General features: G+C 38.2%; 1 protein-coding gene across 3 annotated transcripts in view; it reads right to left on the bottom strand.

Annotated features, from left to right (window-relative positions):
- Positions 1-89: 89 nt before the first annotated feature.
- Positions 90-20,131, bottom strand: part of EEA1 (early endosome antigen 1) — a 77,961-nt gene continuing 57,919 nt past the window's right edge. For all 3 annotated transcript variants that reach the window (XM_071552095.1, XM_071552096.1, XM_071552098.1), the window contains 8 exons: positions 18,986-19,168; positions 13,021-13,206; positions 12,471-12,602; positions 10,471-10,656; positions 9,928-10,166; positions 8,354-8,474; positions 7,908-8,006; positions 90-6,919 (listed from right to left, as the gene is read on the bottom strand). In XM_071552095.1, coding sequence (XP_071408196.1) covers positions 6,797-6,919; positions 7,908-8,006; positions 8,354-8,474; positions 9,928-10,166; positions 10,471-10,656; positions 12,471-12,602; positions 13,021-13,206; positions 18,986-19,168 — 1,269 coding nt within the window. In that variant the 3' untranslated portion in view covers positions 90-6,796. The remainder of the gene's footprint in view (positions 6,920-7,907; positions 8,007-8,353; positions 8,475-9,927; positions 10,167-10,470; positions 10,657-12,470; positions 12,603-13,020; positions 13,207-18,985; positions 19,169-20,131) is intronic.

The raw sequence follows: 20,131 nt of genomic DNA, 5'->3' as shown, positions 1-20,131 counted from the left end.
TTGTAAAACTATAAAAACCCCCACTTCAAAGTAGCTTTGCTGCCTGAAATGGGGCAAAATAGTTTTGAATGATATAACTGGTCTATTAGAAAGGTCTAATTTTTTTTATTGTTATTAATCATTCCTTGACCAGGTTAGAAAACAAAAATGACATTTCAGTAACATTTCATTATAGTTTATACAGAACCGGTCGATGCATGGTGTCACCTTCTCATCCAAATCCACAGCCACCTTCCAAATCACAGATTTTAAGAATTACAGTGCGTACTGGACTAAATTCTTACACAATGTAAGGCACAACTACATGGTCACAAGCAGTAAACACAAACATTGAACATAGAACTTAAGATAATGAAACTTCAATTAAAAAGAAACAAAACCAAAACACACACTCATGCAAAAAATCCACCTATACTATCAAGATGATATGATCCAGTTTAAAAGTACAGTACTCTGTAAGTAAAACCGCAACCTAAGTCTATTATACATTATTTCTAAATACCAGATAAAAACTTATAATCTTTTTCATTTATATTTTATACAATTATACAGAAATTAAGCTGTATGAACAATATTCACATCTGCAATAATAAACTGATCATTAAAATTCAGAAAATATGCAAATGAGACCATGTAATTTGTGACACGCATCCATTACAGCATACCATTCATGTTCACATCTCGAGTACTGGAGAAAAAAACACAACCAAATTAATGGTACATTTGGTGACTGAGGACTATATCCAAATGACAAAGCTGCATACAAAATTGTTTTTACCCAGTAGACCATAAATATGAAAGCTTGTGGTTATGATTTATTTCCATCCAGCATCTAGAGTTTGCAAGGTTGAAACCAGAGAAGTTAAAAGCATCTGAGAGAGCTTACAGTAACTTGAAATGGTTGGGTACTTTCAAATCCACATTAAAAAAAAACCTAAAACCCTAAAAAACCCAACAACAACAACAACAAAAAAGCCAAAACCCAAAACACCATACCTTTTTTTTCTTCCTTTTTGGTGGTCAACTTTTGCAATTTTGGCATTCATTATAACTTTATTCACTATATCTACGACAGTGAGAAAACCTTGTTAAACTTACCTAATGTTTGAATTTCACACTAAGAGGTAGCTTAAACGAAATCTTATGCAATGGCATCAAATGGGAAGGTTTTATGATTTTTTTGGTGACTTTTTTCTTTTCTTACAAAAGTGACAATTCCTCGACAAGCAGCATTTTGGACGTATTACTATAAAAAAGTTCTTGTATTTGCTAACCCAGCAGGACATTCTTTAAAACATCCCTTTTGTGCCAGGAATCAAGCTTCAGCATGATACAATAGAGGACTTTGCCATAAAGCCAACAGCAGTAGCCTGGACCTGCCAGCACTAGCCTGTTCACATATAACAATGAACATTCTTTCCCAGCCCTCCTTACCCAAAAAAGGCAGGAAATACAGATTAATTCATTTTTAGTGTTTTGTTTAGCCCATAGGGGGAGAGAAAATTGGAAAACATGCCTACCAAGCTTCTGCTTTCATTGTTACATTGATCCAAAGGGTTAGCAGGGATCCAGTAATCTTCAAACATGCAGATACTTCTCTATCTGCTGTACAGTGAGTGCACAGTATGTGGAGAGCTACAGTCAATAAGCAGAGTTTATTACATTACCCAGTACCTATACTCTCCATTATTGTGAATTTTAGTGGTATCTAATGTTCTCTGTAAACACGCAAACCTCTTTATTCAGTGTCCCTTAAAAAAACAAACAGAAGAAATACCTCCAAAACTGAGTTTCCATGCCAGGACTTTATTATCCAGTTATAGCTGTTTTTAAAAACTACATCATTTAGTGTTTTTGGAGAGGCTGTGGTTGGACAATAATTTTAAAGTTATCCTAGAAGGAATGCAGAGGTCAAGACTTCAAAATCTAAGAACTGGATAACTGGCAAGATCCTTTAAAATACCTAAAATACATTTTTCTCATTTTATATTCTTAAGTTCTACAAAGACAACATGTGTGTGACTAACACGGCTTTTGTTGTTACGTGTGTTCTCAGATGATGACTGTGGTTTTGGTTAAAGGAATTGTGAGTGTAATTCTTCTTACATAGCAAGGGGCTAAATGTATACAGTGAAAAATACATTTGATAAACCTTCTGTCCAATGACTACAGTTAATAGATGAAATGTAAATTATGCCATTAAACTTATTGTAGATTCTATTAGTTAGACACTAAAAAAGTGCACAGTGCAAGTAACAGTACTGTTTCCTAGTCCTCCAAGAATATGAAAGCAGGAGAGGTGATACTTGTAGGAGTTGAATTTATTAGTTCAACATACTCAAGCCAATGATATTATTCTTCTTGGCATAATTTATATTCTGTTGAACTTCAGCTCCATCACTGAACTTACTGTCCATCACTGAGCATTGACCACAAAGTTTTTAAGTTTTGCAACAAGGATTTGTTCCCACTTTGTGATTAACTGACACTTAACAATCCAGAAAACTACCTGAGTTTTCCAGGTCCGTTCTTTAGGAATGTCATTTCTCTTACATCTAGCATGAGAGGCTCAATTGTTCTTGCTCATGTAATACAAACACAGAAAGGTTACTTCATGCTTCTGCCCCCAAATCCCTTCTTGCTTCACTGAGAAAGCTTTTCCAGTGAGGATTCACAAATAATCCTAAAAGTCCCAAAGCCAACAAAAGTAGTAATTTATTGTTTTTGTGGAACTAGTGCTCCACACTCCATAGCAACTTGGTTACTTGACACCTTCAAAAAACAGAGGAAAAAACCCACACAGTACACTACACCCTAAGACTCTTTTGCCAAAGAGTGAAGCCAGCTGAAAAATGAGATCCCTCTAAACTTCTTGCCTCTGTTGGAAACTCCAGCAGAAAATTCCTTTTGTCTCCAGACAGCAACTTTTCCTACTGTGACTCATTAATTTTATCCTCTTCATTCAACCTTTGCAGAAGGGGGAAGATTACTGTAGGGAATGCATGGGGAGAAGAAATAAGTAAAGGTGAAGCACAGCCAGCTAAGATCAAAAGGCTGCCACTGACCTCTGCAACCCTACCTGCCTCTAGAGGGGCTGCAGGACAGAAGTATGATGTGCTGCTGACATGAGGCCAGAGCGGAACTGTAGAATTTGGCATTTTGGAGGCAAAAAATGCAAGGGACTGTGGGTCTTTGACTGGAAGAAAAGGTGGTGTCCCAAGGAACTTCTCCCCACCCCTTAGCAAGACCACTTTCACGATAGCTTTTGCAGCTTGTCTCTGCCCTTGTAGCAGATCGTTTCTCACATTCTGCTCTCCCAGAAATTCTGAATGTGGATGGAGTGTCCTTAAGAGGAGAGAGTTTCAAGAATAAAGCCCGTATTTGACTGTCCCATTTCTGAAGCCATAGTAATGACAAGGCATCAAAGGCAGCTTGTGGATGCCTCTCACCTACTGGCTTAAGTGCTGGGTTTACCATTATTTTTACCTCTTCCTCTATAATGGCCACTCCTCAGTGAATCAAAGTGCCTCTTACTAGAGGCTGTGAAAACACATCACCATGCATCCTCCAATTCTAAGACTCTAGTCTGTTCTGCCATTTTATTAGTTTTGCCTTCTGTTCCTGTGTCTGCGATCTGAAAAACCAGTATATTACACTATTTTGTCTGGAATCCTTTAACTTAGCATGGTGAAAGTCATCAGGCTTTTTACTAGGTTATCCTATTATGTAGATTTTGAAGCACTGCAACAAAAAGCCCACATTTCTACAGAAACATGCCCATCAAAACAGTTAGAGACTGCAGTCGGATTCATAAACATGAAGCTTTTCACCTTCCAGTTTCCCTTATTATGGGACATTTTACCGAGCTTGAGCACAACTTCCAACCTGGCACTGAAGCCAATCATTACAGGGTCCAGTATACCATCAACCTGTCAACAAATACAGACCAGCACTAAAAATTATAAGCATAAAAAAAGGAGCAAATATTCAGCCATGGAGTCAAAAATTTACTCCAGTGAAAAGCTGTAGAAATCCTGACCTATTGCTTCAGGCTCAAAACTCAGGCATAAAAATTACACGCCACCCCTGTTCCTCCAGATTTTAACAATCCCTCTTTCTACAAAGGCATGCTTCAAAAACACTTTCATCCCCTTGAAAAGTGGTCATATAAGCTGGTCAGCAAAAAGCAATTTTGAAAATTGAGCTGGTTTTGCCCTTGAAGCTGAAGAGCTCCAGGCCAAGGTATGATCTGCAGTCGACCAACCGCACCACTTCAGCAGTCTTTACACAAGGGGATCCCAAATGGCTGAATTAAGAACAACCCTACTAGAGCTTCTACCACTGCAGAAGTCTTTCCTGAGCTTTCACATGGTCCCGTTCAAAAGCAAAATGCCTAAACACAAGTGAGTCTTTTAACAATTTTCGCAGCTCCCCCTGAAAGTCTTCCATCTTCCTCTGCCTCGTGTTTTGACCTTGTACAGTTTTGGGAATTTTCTCTCTTCCCTCTCAAGATCCCTCCTGTTCCATGTGGTTGTCCTTCACCCCAAGAACAGCACAGGGCTCTGTGCTTTACACATCAAGGCAGAATGCATCTAGGCTGGAGTACAATTGTCACATCTTTAATTTTCCCACATTTCTACAGTCTTGTGTCAGACAAAAAAAGACCCTAAAGCAAACTTTTTGGCTTCTCTCAATACATTAACAAATAGAAAACAAAATTTCCCAGAGGCAGAGATTCTGTTCGTATTTTCTATTCAAAAGATTCTTATGCTGAACAGTTACACTGATGAGGAGAAACAGGGAGTCCAGAGGCTCGTTCATATGGAATTGTTGCAGCTTTTTTTTTTTTAAGCAAGCAATTCTCAATTCAAATCAAAAAAGCAGGTCAGTATTTCACATAAACCACAGTTGTATTCCAAACTCTTTTACAGTGAGGAAAACCATTTACATCATTCAGTTGACTTTTGGGAAACAAGAATTTAATTTTAAGAAAACTCCTTGAAGCTTCAAACATAGAACTAGACAGGTAAGTTAAGAGGGGATACAAAACATATAGACCGCTGCTTCTGGAGTAGAGGGATTAAGAAGTTTCTCCACTTGACAGTTAATCAGGACAAGACATTTTTCATAAAGGAAATTGTTCTTCATTCACATACAGAGCTGTCAATAAATAAAAGCAAAAAAACCTTCCTGATGATAGCTAAGTTTTTCCATCATTGTGACAGAATTTCATTCCCTACTTCAGGCAAGAAGTAGAGGAATTCAGAACACAACCCTTTTCTCTGAACAGCTGGCAAAATTTGGTATGACACTGAAGTACTTGGGGTGTGGGGAATTTATTAGGATATTTAAGACAAAGAGTCCCTAAATACTGGAAGGCATAACCCCTGCTTGGAAGAATTAACCTTAAGGGTTTTGAAATACCAGATACAAAGGCAAGAAAAGTTAGAGACAGGCAGGCAAAAACAGAGATGCAAACAAAATCACAACAAAAAAAGAAGTTTGGAGACTACAGGAACTGCACAAGAAACCTCTTGTAAGTACATAAATATGCATAAATATGTAAAGACATAGATATTGGCCTCTTAGTTAGAGCTGTTTGGCCTATAACTAAGCCAGTAGCAGGAGATTCATTCTAAGTAGACATAACTAAGATAGCACTTCAGAGCCCCCAGCAATGGGGGTCAAATCAAGTAATGGAAACGTGATGTTTGTTAGGTGTAGTAGGAGTTCAGCTTTTTCCACCAAAAGCTGAGGGAAGGAACAGAATAAAGGGTCAGATAAACTGTAGTAGTCTCAAAAAAGACTTTTTCTTAGTGGGATACCTGGCTTGGAAGGTCTGGATGTCCCTAAGAACTGTGGGTATCTCTCAGTGTTTTTGGGGTATGGGCAGGAGCAGAGATGTGCTACAGGCTACTACCTAGTACTGTTTGTTTGCTTTTTAAAACACATATAAGGGGTTTTGAAACATTAAAATTCATCAACCAAATACACAAAAGTGAAATCAATCAATATGGGAATACTGTAATGTATCATATAATATTGCTACAATGCCAGATGAACTTGGTCTCATCATTTGTTCACACATACTCTCTTCTCAGCAAGACAGACACATTCACTCACCAACTACGTAATACAGTATACGTAAAGGTGCTCCAGTACCCAAGTGCTGTATTTGGATAAGGACTTGGGTGGTGATAGTACAAGTGGGCAAATAAAACTGAGTGAAGTTGAGTTCAGACATTATGCTCACTGCGGAGCTCAAATTTTAGAGAGAAAAATGCAAGAACCAGAGAGAGAAAGAAAACAAAATCACAAGAGGCTATAAAGAACATCAGATATTATGCAATCAAATGCAACAGTTATGCTTTTACAGCAACATTTGATACACAAAATCCTCACAAGGCTTTGCATCTTCCTTTTTCTTTGAAGGAAACAAGAATAAACTTCAATATCACATAAACGCTGTTTCTCTTGAACAGAAAAATAAGATAAAAAAATACATTGTTACTCCTCTGTTTAAACTTTATTTACAAATAACTGGGTATTTCTAATCTAGACATAAAAGCTCTTTTTACATGATAAATGGCAATAACCTATGGATGATCTGAGCCCATGTCTCACCAAAAAATACAATAATTTTGCTTGGTATCAATAAACATTTTAAAATATACTAAATTTTGCCAAGTGTTACAATCATTGTCCAAACTGAATAGTAGTCTGAGTGCTGAATGAAGTGCATCAACAGAAATAGTAAATTTTAGTGTAACATTTCTTTGTCACTCACGATAGCCAGTTATCCTTGCAAGTCATTAAAGCAAGTATCACAAACTCGGACAGGCTTCTTAGAAGAAGGAGTTAAGGCATTCTTTGCTGAGCACTCGGCACAGAAGATATTTCCACACTGTCTACAGTGATGCTGTGAAAGAGAAGAAACATACATGCTGAACATCAATGACAGGGCATCAATCACATCAAGACAACTCTCATGTCTCAAAAATGAGTATGAATTTTCAAAGGGTACAGGAGTAAAATATTCAGCAGTGCTTCACAGAGCCAGGAGAATACACCAGCTTCAGAAATTCACTGGTTGAGGATCATTCTCCACTTGAATTTGTCCTCTTGAACTTGTTCCAGTAATATAAAATATGTTCTTCTTACATGTAGCTACTGGTTTTCACACTGAAAAGTATCCTTGAATCAAAGGACCCAGCAACCTTTGTTCAAAGGCGACCCAAAGAACATCACAGAATTAACGTGGGCCAGGGGGAGTCACCTAAGACCAGTCAGGAAGACCTGCAAAATGAACCTCACAAACATCCCTCACCTACTTCATCGCCCAGTCACTTGTTGGAGTGATAATAATCTCTGGATCAAGGGCAGACCCTGCCAGTTGAGGGATGCTAACATCTTAGCTGACCACAGCTGTTTTTACAAAGAAGGTCTGACTACAGATGTAAAACACATCCAGCTATTTCTTCCATTCCATGTCTAGGTAATGTTTAGAAATATATAGTCACAAAGCACTAGATGATGGTGATACCTCATGTTTTCACAAATACCTAGTTTCAAACAATTTACACTCCTTTTATACCCATAAATCTAGATCAGACTGGTTATAAATATGTTTTCTGTAAATACCCTTACAAGAGTGTAATTTTGCTTGCTTGCTCAGAGGATTAAAGTATTTTAATACATTTTATAAACTGATGCTGTTGAAATGGAAAAAGAATTCCAAATAAAGTAAGCTCCACAGCGTTTATTTTTAATACATTAAGGCACTGCAAACAGTAACTGTATTCTGAGATGAACTGAGCATCACAGCACTATTTTCTGAAGTTTGCATCCCACCCAAAAGTTTGAAAACAATAGAAAATCCTCACAGACACACAGTAAAACATACCTACCCTTCTTACTGTCACTGAAAAGCCTTTTCCACAGGCCATACAATTCTGTACCTCATTGTCTTCTGCCCACTTCCTGTTGAGAGCTTGAGTGTGTTTGATCTATACAGAAGATGTAAAAAAGCAACATTTTTACTTTAAAAGCATGTCTCATTTCCACTAATATCCGCTATTTCCACAGCACATAATACTCATTGCACTATAAAAGCACCGATTCTGTCATGATACTCAGACTTTATATTTGTTCAGAGAGAAAACATTCCAAGTTTCAAAACTATAAGCAGATTTAAGAACCCACAGATTGAAGTATGGCACTCACACCCTAGAAACATAACATCTTAATTCACTCTAGAAACGTAACCCACCACCAATCTGACACAAATTTCTAATTCTCATTAAGTTCCCAAAAAGAGACTCAACAGGCTTAACAGTTAATAATTAAATTATACCTGTAATGACTGGTTTTCTCGGCCAAGTTCTTGCATTGCCGCAGTTGTGTTGTCCAGCTTTTTCTTCATTTCCACAAGTTTGGCTTGAAGCTTTTCAATTTCTCCCTCACTTTTTATACACCTGAGAAAAAATAACAAATAGTCAGCTGAAAGCATATAAGGCAATGTACACTGCCTTCTTTTGGCAGGTTGGCATGTCTGGGAAGCTACTCCCATAAAATCCAGCCAAAAAAATCCTTACTGTGAAAAGTACTTGGATGCCTTGACTAGAAAAACATTCTGTTGTAACAATCAGTTTATCTGTCACTGCTCCTAAGTATCTGCAGCTTATTGATAGGTGGAGTTATTGCCAAAACCAAAAAGGGACAATGTTGAATCAAGACCATGAACAGCAAACCCCGATACATATGCCTGTGCAACAGGACACTCTCATAAAAAAGCTGCTGCAGATCAGGTCAAACCAAAGAGCAGAAAAGAAACCTTCTTCCTTTAGCAAGGTCACCTCCCATGAACTGAAAGAAATTCAGTTAACTGTTGAAGGCCAAATTTCAAAGGGTGTTTTTCTGCCAAGCTGTAAGCAGCTACTGGATGAGCTCAGTACAGTACAGCAAGTGACTGTCAAAGAAAGAGGATCTCACTTGAATTGATCCCATCCTTTCCCAAGGTTTCTGCTCAAAAAACAAATAAACAAGCTTGACAGTACTGATGAAAGTTTTCCACACTGCCTTCACCAAACATGTCAGGAAATAAGGACAAAAAAAGTTTTCTGTCTCACAGGATTACCCTGGTAATTACTGCATTCAGGTAACTCCCAATACCTTCCATGCCTCCCGTTGCCTGAAGAAACAGTGCTCTGCTTACTGAAGACTTAAATACATTGTAGAGACAATAGCAGAACAGGAGAAAATAAGAGTGTGGGTTTTTAGAGGAAGAGAATGGCTCCTTTGTGAACCTTAGTCTATCTAATCCAACCAAACATTCAGTCTCCTAACATCGAGTAGTAGGCACACCTAGAAGTTCCCACACAAATTCTGTGTTACTGAAGGCATTAAGGAGTCTCTTCCAGGCTTCTGGATGATTAGTGCATCTATTCTAATTGAATCAAGGCATAGGAGTCTCAGAGTGATGGATAATGGTAACTTGGTAAGAGAAGTTCTGCCATGCCTCACAAGGTTCACACAACAGATCAGATGAGAAACCACGATCTACATACTTGAAAATTAAAAGGAGCTCCATGGATTTAGAAGGCTTTTATAGATGGGCACAAATCTTTAAGCACAAGCACAGAGCTGCGGCTTTGGTGATAAGTAAAACCCTGATAACCTGCCTTATTTTCTACAGAACAATCACCCTGTCAAAGCCCACAAAGAGTACAGTTTGATTCCAACACCCCTTGCTGTACTTTGGTAGGGATGACAGAAGATTGCACTATGGAAATTGCACTCCTAGCCAAGGAACAAACGTGGGTTTAATAAAGCATACACAGAGAATCCTGAATCACATGAAACAAGTTTTCAGTGTGAGGCTATTCATTTCTCAAACTATGCTGCCACATCGTGATGACCACAGCTCACCTCTCCAGCAATGCTCTTCTCTCATCCTGATTATTCTGCACTGTTGCTTCCAAGACAGCAATGTCCCCACGTAAATCATCTGTCTGTTTCTCCAGCTCGCTCACTCGCCTCTGACTGCTTTGCCACTCCTTCTTCATGGTAGCCAGGTTTTCATTCAGGGCTGTGACCTGCATGGTGAGCTTGGTCTCCTTTTCCTCATGTTTCCGTTTTTCTTCTTCTTTGTCTTTTTTCTCTGTGTGCTACAAAAATAGTGGAAGAATTAAAAACAAGCTTCCAAGCATTTTTTCCCTATTCCCTACATTTTATTGGGGCAAAGAAACGTAGTGTAATGCAATCACTACTTTTATTCAACAAACTCTACTAGACAAGGGTGTCATCTCACTGAATTTTCCTACACCATTAAATGCCTCAAAGATTTTTGATCTCATCATTTAAAAATTAATGCAATGTGAAATGGAAGTCAACCCATTACTTCATTTCTGTCCCTGGAAGAATCCAAAGGCATGTTTACAAAACAACAGTGTTATTCTTTAACATACTAACCAGTTTGGCTTCAATTTCAGCACATTCTTTCTTCAACTCCTCTTCTCTCTTTTTCAGCTGATCTTTGACAGTTTGTTGAGTTTTTTTTTCCTGTTCCAGAACTGAATTCATACTATCTATTTTACCCTGCAGTTCTAATTTCTGTTGAATCAACAGCTGGTTTGCATCCTTGAGATTTGTCACCTCCTGTTAGGATACAGAGTTCAATGTTAAAGTAGCAACAATGCACATGTAAGTGGATTTAAATTCAAAACTACTGTAATCCGTTCCTAGGAGAGGAAGCAATAATTTTTGTTTTATCACTGGAAGAAAGGATGATTTTATAGTACAAAGTATCAGTGATTTTCATGATCAAAGATTTTTGACTTATATCTATATTGTGATCAACATTTCATTTTTAAAATAATTTAATGCATATTTCTACTAAAGTAGAGAGGAAGATCTGTTGCATTGTTTTCTACAGTTCCTTGAAAGATGCATACACTGTCATTTTCTAGGGACTGTTCTAAAATTTACTTTGCATTGTTCTCTGGTTGCAACAATGAGGTTAAAAACATCATAATGACAACGTAAAACCAAACGCTGATGGAAGAAAGTTGTTTCTGTTACTCTTAAATGTAAAAAAAATTACTCTCTTTTTTAAGAAAGCAGGATGATATGCTAGGTTTCAAATAATGATTTTATTTGTTCTTCCATAACTGAACACAAAAAGTCCTGAGGTAGAACAGGTAGTTAAATTTGTAGAAATTGTTTTCCATAAAACCACACAGCCAAGCATGGAGGTACTAATACACTAACAGGGGTGGGCAGTTTCCCATAAATCCAAATTCATGACACAAATTAAGACGAAACCAAAGGCAGAGAAGAAGACATATGCCCAGAACCAGAGGATGCCCTACAGATACAGATACATCCATTCCTTGGTAGGAGACAGGAAACAGAATGTAAATCTTCAGAAGACAATTACTGGTTTGGTCTGATTGCTTGTAGGGATATTAAGAAATTACTATTAAGCTGTCATTGATGTGCACACATTTTATATACAGCTTTATATAATTTCTTCTTTAGACTAGAGATTTTAAGAATGCCAAGAATTAGAGTATCTTTCCCCAAATATATATTGCTAGAGAAGAACAAAGTACAGACTGTTTAAACATAAGAGACCATTTTCTAAACAATGGAGAACAAAAGAACATCTAAAACTCGTAAGTTATTGTTATTTTCTTTTTATTAGTGCATATGGAGTGTACCTGCATTTATACTTCTGCAGCAAGTCAAACTCTGCGTGCTTAACAGATGCAAATACAACTACTAATATGGTATTACGAAAAACACAATCTATAGCCTTTTAGGAGTGTTTGTTTCTATAGAGACTAAAAAGTGGGATATGGAGAGTTTGACGAGAAACAATTCATTTTACTGAGGACTAAAACTGTTCAATTAAAGACTCCCAACTTTTACCCTTTAGAGAGCTCATTTGATTCTTATGATTTTGGAAGAGTTTGTCTTTTGTGAGGCTCCTGACATTGTTTCTTTCCCAACTGTGACTTTTAAAGACATGTTAAGAAACCACAGCACATTAGGGGAGTTTCAACTCTACCACATATTCTCGAGAAGTACCAGATGTGCCTAGAATATCTTGAACACTTCACAATTGTGACTCTTCTGGAAATCTCTTCACTTCAAAATAGTCAAGCAAGGGTATGCAGAGACATTTACAGTGGAACTGAAGAAAGGCCAGGACATAAAACCCAACCTGAAGCTAAGACAGGTTATGGGCTCCACCTGGCCCACTGGGCACCGGTGCTCAAGGATTATCACTAATCAAGACATCATTGCTGAGGAACCTCAATGAAATCTGCCCTTTGGTTCCCTTACCTGTAATACTGATATTTACAGCAACCATCTTTGCAAAGCCATTCCAGATAACATCTACTGAGTAGGCACATATTTCTCATGAGATAACCAAACACATGAAGACTCAGTTTGTCTCAATGTACCTTCTCAAATTCTTGCTTGCAGGCTCTAAGCTCTTCACCCAGCTTGGCACTTTCTTTTTCAAGTCTACTCCTTATTTCCTGGAGCTCTGTTGTTTTACATTTTTCATTAGCCAAATCTTTTTCTTTCAAAATCTTGAAGAGAAATAAGAAGTGTTAGAAAATTACTTCTTCCAAGTTCACAAAATAAAGAAACCGACCAATCAAAAAACACCCAAGGCCCAACAACTACTTAGAGGCTTTGTTATTACAGGGAAACAACTGCCACATGTCTATTCACAGTTTATAGTGGAATTAGCAACATGTTTGTAGTTTTAGATTTAGAACTAATAATGTTTTCCCACCTGTCTGACCTCTTAGAACAAATTAACAGCCTATTTTGAACCAAATTCACTACAACTGTCTCTTAAAAGTCTTTTCACCAGAGGTTCAGTAAAACTGTCATTGTTATGCACTGCAACAGCATTATGCCCTCAAATTAAATATGTAATAAAAAATAATAAAGAGTGTCTGCATGGGGTGTGTGAAGATTTCAAAAGACAGACGCATTTACCCTGTCATTCTGAAGATCCTGTAACATTTTGGTCTTCTCACCCAGCTGCTGCTCTTTCTTTGATGCATCCTGCTCCAGTGCAGACTTTGCTTTCTTCAGTTCCTGAATCTGCTGATTATTGCTAGCAATTCGATTTCTGCTGGAAACTAATTCTTCTTGAGCTAAAGCAAGTTTTTCTTCTGTGGACTAATTACAAAGAGAGTTCTGTAAATTATCTGTCAGTATAAGAGCTTCAAATACTAAATAGCCACTTAAACATTTTCTGGGTGGAAAAATGGCTACTGAGAGCACAACATTTAGCATCAAATGTTGACAAAGCATGATTACAGAAACTTCTAGTTTACAGGTTACCCTAAGTAAAAAGAAATCACCCCAGCATCATTTCCAGGAGCAATACCATACAATACATATTCCAGCTTGCATCCTTCCACAAAGAAAAGGTGAAAACATGCAGAAGAGCAGAGAACAAAAGGCAACAGATAAAAAGGGAACAAACTTGAATTTGCTCACACAAATTTATCTTATTATATAGGCAAATCTACTGTTCTATAACTCTAGATGGTTGTTATTTAAGAAGCAGTGAAGCTACAGGGTGAAGATCTGAAAACTCATTTGATGCTATTTTTTACCAATGACTTACTGAAGTGTTAGGACAACTGTAAAATTTTTGAAAATCCTGAAGTGAAATGTACAAGGTAAAAATGCTATTGTCAGGAAAAAACGCTTCACAGTTTCAGCTCTATCAGCATTTGAAACATTAAACATCCATTCAAAATCTACAGATTATATCTTCATTTGCCTTCAACTCTCTCCATTACCTAGAAAAAGAACTCTGATTTACCTCTCTGAAACAGGTCACAAAATCCCAAGAAGCAACCTAAAACTCTCACCCAAAGCCAAAGCTCATTATATTTGCTCACAGCAAAGTCAAGCTTTGGGGTTCTTCTTGAGTTAGTATTCTGGAGGCTATTTTTTAAACCTTCTGTCTTAGGTAAGGATTAACACCACTTTGTAGAATTTTCCTTCATATAGAACCAATGAAAAAAAAAACAACAAAGCAACAAACATACTAATTCTCCACTCCTCCAAAATACTGGTATTTTGTGGAAACTTTTGACGCTAAGATACAGAATGTGAGCTGAAGAGATTTATTATTAAGTTTACTGTTTTCAGTGCATCAGAAAGGACTTAAATTCTTTCTAGACAATTCTTTAGGAAGATCTTACTCAAATCTTGATCAAACCTCTTCTTGAAGATTAGTAATTGTAAAAGGAACACCTTTTAATTCAATTATGCATATGCTTTAGTCACTGCAACATTGATTTAAGAACTAATTGATTTCTGGTGCCTCATGACCCTCCCTTGAAATATCTAAACTATTTTGCCTGTAGAGTCAGATTTAGTTTAAAACAGCACTGATGGAACACTGCTGATTCAACAGTATTTTCAACAACCCTCATGGCTCTTAAAAGCTCACACTGGCTTTTAAAACTAATTTGCAGACAAATGGCTTTATTTTTATCCTGAGCTATTAGAGTTTGCTACTTAACATTTTGCAAGGTGTTGACTCAGAACTTTTCGTAAGCAAAATAGGAAGTGCTTTTGCAGTTTCAAGGTTTTCAGCAAGACGGGTATTTCAGAAAGCAAAATTACCCTCCTTGGCTCCACTGTGGGCAGTGAATACCGTATTTGCTAACACTGAGAAAGAATAGGAAGTCTAGCATCATCATATAACATCTTCACAGGAAAACCCAACAGTCTCTGCAGTTTTAGAAAGGGACATAATAATTCCACAGCCTTTATTCAAATTTGTTTCCAGCAGAAGAAATGTGGTTATACCTCTCTCAATCCACCCCTAGGCTGAGACAAGGAACAGGTAGCGAATAAAAGAGATCAATCAGTACTTACTTTTGCAAATAAATAAAAATGCTCGGTTGACTGGTACAGAGTTTAAATAAATAAAAATATAAGAAAATATCACAGTCTGATTCACTACAACTTGGGCTGTGACAGTGCAAACCATAGCTACACCATCAGAACTGGTCCTAGCGTGGTGGCAGGGCCCAGATTCATTCCACCTAAATGAAGTGCACAGATCAGCATCAGAGTCTGTGTGCTTCCTGATCCCAGTTCACAAAGACAGTCATTAAATTATTCACAAATGCTAACCTGATACCTCTTCACTTCCTAAGAAGTGTTTGACTGTATGCAGCTTAGGCTCCTGACTCACAAACCTTAGGTTTGGCAGCATGAATTTTGTTCCAGAGCATTCACTAAATATATGCTGACAGCAATGCCAATACTGGAGACAAAGAAACATTCTTCTGAGAACACAGAAAAAAACAGGTCTGACTACAAAAAGCATAAATGCCAAGACTCAATAATACTTGGCAGAGCTCAGGAGATCAGATTCACAGAAAGTATCCTTGTACTAACTCAAAATCAAGGCAAAAACAACACATAGCACATTTTGATTAACTCTTCTATATAAAAAGTGCCTTTTTCATTAAAAAAAAATATTTTGTGTGTATATATGCACATGTATATATTTGCATTAATATGTGTGTATATACAAAAAGTATTTAGTGATATTCTTTTCTAATTATATGTATTATCCTTTTTATCAAAAACTGTACCTTTTACTAGCATTCAAATTCTACCCAATTTCTTTTTCCAGTCACAAAGACAAAAACTGTATGCGTAGTTAATGTTAGAGACTGTACATTTTCAAATGAAAGTAAACTTGCAGCAAATAATATCCATAAAATTATAACTACACTCCCACTTCTGATTTTGCTACAACACTTCTGTTCCCTCTGCAGGATTTAGAGCTTAAAAGTTTGCATCTGGATACAGCTCCAGAGCTTGGATGTTGTTATTGAACCAGAAGCTCAGGCTCAGCCGTGCTGATGGCACTCCAGAGAGAACTGCCCGCTCTGCAGCTCGCTTTCGTGCACAGATGTACCTCCAGCTGCAAAACTTCCCCCTCTTCAATCTCACCTCTGTCTCCCAGCCAGAGATGAGCCATCGATCCCAGCAGTGCTAATCCCAACAGATGCCAGTAGATGGTGCTCTGTGTACAGCTCAACTACTGCCATGCCCTCCTGTGAACTAGGAACCAGAACACCCTACTCCTGTCACACACACGCTTTTACAGGCTTTTATGATCCATCCCCATGCCTGGAACCTCGGCCGCGTCAACAGCATGGTGCCACACCACGTGAGAACATTTAAGTTTTCCCTTTTAGTACTTTTAACTAAAGAAAAGGTAGCATTCCTAGGATCTTGCCATATGGCCTGGCTGTGCCTGTTCTGGACAATGCTGGGCTTCACGCTGTGCTGATTGAACACAGCTGTGAAGGGTGTTTGTGGCTCTGCTAAAAATCCTGCCCTGAAAGACACCCAAGTTGACTATACACACAGACAAGTTTTAAAAACTTCTACTACTGCCTACTAAGAAGATTAAAACCAACTTAAAGTGCATCCTATCCATCCGCTTTGCTTCCAAACTTTAATTAAAATACATAGCTTTGGCTCAAATGAGCTACTTTTATGAAGTAACTTGCCGAAGGCAGAACATCACGCAGACAACTCATTAATAGGACTGTGAAATTCTACCATAAAGTTCTTCTAACTTGAGTGGCATTTTGATATTCACATCTGAAGACTAACACTGTCCCTGAGGTTCTCTGAATGTGCTTTTTCCTTTACGGTCTTCTAAGACAAGTTATCACTGCTTATTTAGCTTAATACTGCAGTGAGGCAGCACAGCCATGATTAAGATCAACTCCCCACCTTTTCCCTCTTCCACATTTTCCAGAAAAAAAGTGGTGGTAATCAGACCTCACTAATCCTAATTAGTATATGGCTTTTCATTTCTTTTTAATCAAGCAAACAGCCTCCGAGCTGGTACATCACCTTCACTATCTAGGATCCAAATCTCTAGGTTCCACAGAAACTTACATAATAATTCAAGTTACCTGAATGCTTATCTTAAAAATCTTGGTTCCCCATTGTCATCACCTCTTTTTACCTTTCTGCACAGATGTTCTCTCCCTTTCTTGTTACCATCCCCATCAGCTTTAAAAGCATGTGGGACTCCTACTGTCCTATTTTATACTTTCCAGAACTAAGGATCATCAAGCTGCTTTAATAATACCTATTCAAAGTGATTTTTGCATCACTATTTTGTGATACTTTAATGAATATTAAAAAAAATACAACACCACCACCAATAAAAAAACAGTTTCTGAGCACATCCAATGCTTTTATAGGTCACTGCATTACCAAATGTTTTAAACACATTACAGAAATTAACTCACAGATGTACATGTGCTATAGTAACAAACCAAAAGAAGAGTATGTCAAAATCTCCACTGCTTGTTAATCATGCCGAAATTCTTCACAATTTAACACTGCAATTCAACCATGCTGCACTGAAAGTGAAGCTTCTAAAACCTGCAGGTAAATGTGGCAGGTAACCCAGAAGTACAGAGGAGGAGTAAGTCTAATAAAATCGCCATGGCCTATATATGTAAAGGAGCTATTTCTCTCTTTCTTAAAATAACCTGAGCCTGGAGTTCGACTAGGGCTCCACAGTTCACACAGGCCTATGTGAAACAGCCACAAGACCTTTAAGAGTTTCAGCAATGGGGCTTAAAGGACCACCTTTGGGAGAAAGGGAAGGATAAAATCAAAGCAGGGAACAATGAAATCTAAGCAGTCACCACGAGCTCCCTTTATATATAACAAAGAAAACAGAAGCTGACATCTAAAGCAGATCAGATGATCTGTCCTCTCAAAGCATCTATTTCTCTCCATAAACTTCAGAAGAGCCTAGAACAACAGTGTTAGACATGGACTAAGCTGCAGTGGGATTCATTTGGAGTGAAAAGTGCCAAAGCTGTGAATCCTGCCAGCAGACAGCCAGTCTTTGCAGCACACTATGTCCTGGGACTGAACTGGAGCATTGGCTTAATACTGACATGAAGGAGAAGGCCAGAAAAGAAGGCCAAAAACCACCTTTGCTGACTGACTCAACTCTCAGCAATACCTCTTTGAAGGTACTGCACACTAATACAAAACAAGGTAACTTCACTTTAGGAATAGCAAAAACTTCAAGGACTAAGCTCAGACACTTACATTCCAGGCAGGTCTGTAAACCCATTGTTTCAATTAGTTTGACATCTCTCACCATCTACAACCAGCCAGGAATACCCTAGTTAAATCATCTAGAAGACAGCATTTACTTGCCCTAATTAGCTATGATGTTTAAATTAGTTAAAAGCACAAATGTATGTATATATGTATGGCCAGACTTCATGAACGAAGATTTGGGCAGGGCTCTCCCCACGTGGGTGTGCCCTTCAAGCCTGCGCAGTGGATTTTTCAGGTGAGTCACAGCGTGCACAGAACTGGCCCCACCGTTTAAGTCCTCAGGTCCATCTGCCACGGCCAAGCGAGCTTGGACAGTGACAGTGAAGTCCTCGGGACTGTCACAGCACCCGGTACTAACCGGGGCTGACCCTGCTGAGCATCCGAGATCTGACAGGATGGGATGGCAGGGAGGCATTGAACTGCCAAGGGACGATCCCCACTAAGACTTGAACTCAGGATCTTGGAATTCAGAGCCCAGAGTGCTCTCCTTTACACCACGGGACCACCCTTTAAAAGCACAATATATAACAAGAAAAAGCAACATGAAAAAAACAACTCTTACAGATACATAAAACTAAATCACTTTGCACAAATGCAAGGGTATTTCAGGTAACCTGGCAAATACACTTAGCTTTAAATTAGTTTTGGGATATCCTTTGTCCCAGGGGAAAGGAATGAACAGCAAAAAATTCTATTTATAGCAGAAGAGATTTTTTTCACCTATTCAGTTCCTGCATTGTTTCTTGGTCTTCAAAATTAATATAAATATCTACTAAGTCACAAATTACATTAAAATGACTGCAAGTACCTTAAGGTCTTGCCTGGTAGCCAGCAGCTCTGACTCTTTCCCATAAAGATCCAGCTGTAGCTTCTCCATGTTTTCTTTATGTTTCTCATGGGCCTTCTGTAAGTCTCCTAGTTTGCCTTTCTCTGCTTTAAGCTCCTGTGCTGACAAAATAGACTGCTGCTGTAGTTTATTCTCCAGTTCTGCCTGAAACATAAGCACAACAAGTTTTAGTTAAAGTTACAGACAGTAAAGCCAACTTAAGCATTTTAATTAACTGCATTTCTACTGCAAGATGAGAATTTTTTTCCTCTTATAAAATAGCAGTTCAGTAATCTGATGTTTGTGATTATACAGTAATATCTTATAACTAATTTAACAACAAAATTTAATTTGTGACAAAAGACTAAGTGAAATATTTTAAGACCAAACATTAAAAATTTGAATAATGTTTCCAACTGTGCTGGTTTTGGCTGAGGTAATTTTCTTCATAGCCTCTAGTATGGGGCTCTGTTTTGGATTTATGCTGGAAACAGTGTTGACAATATAGGGATCCTTTAGCTGTTGCTGAGCAGTACGCACAGAGAGCCAAGGCCTTTTTCGCTTCTCACCGCACCCCTCCAGCACAGAGTCTGAAGGTGCAAAAGGATTTGGGTGGGGGCACAGCAGGACAGCTAACCCCACTGACTAAAGGGATATTCCATACCATATGGTGCCACAGTCAGCATATGAAGCTGGCAGATGAAGGAAGGGGAGAGACATTTGGAGTGATGGCATTTGTCTTCCCAAGTCACCGAGTAGCTCTGTGGTGGTTAGTTGATGGCTGGGGTCCAAACCATGACACCAAAACTTAATGTTTCCACAGGCTAAAGCACAAGTATGACTATGCAGCATAGGGAGCCAAAGCTGGAGCCACAGTTAACAGTGCAGGGCACATAGCACAACATTCCCTAATGTTCTAAGACATTTGAACTCTTTCCATTATGGTTCATGAGTTTCATACTGTCACTAAGATAAATGCTTTTGGTATAACAGGAGAAGACGTGGTTTGAAACTGACATGGACATTAGAGTTTGTCTAAAATACTATCACTAAATTCTACTGCTTTACAAGAAAATGATAGTTCTCACCTAATAGCCTGCTCCTGAAGCAAAAAACCCACATTCATTC

Source organism: Pithys albifrons, chromosome 3 (assembly GCF_047495875.1).
Source record: "Pithys albifrons albifrons isolate INPA30051 chromosome 3, PitAlb_v1, whole genome shotgun sequence".
In the NCBI taxonomy this organism is placed as follows: Eukaryota; Metazoa; Chordata; class Aves; order Passeriformes; family Thamnophilidae; genus Pithys; species Pithys albifrons.
Note: the sequence above shows the minus strand (reverse complement) of the source record. Positions and strands in the feature narration are given on the sequence as shown.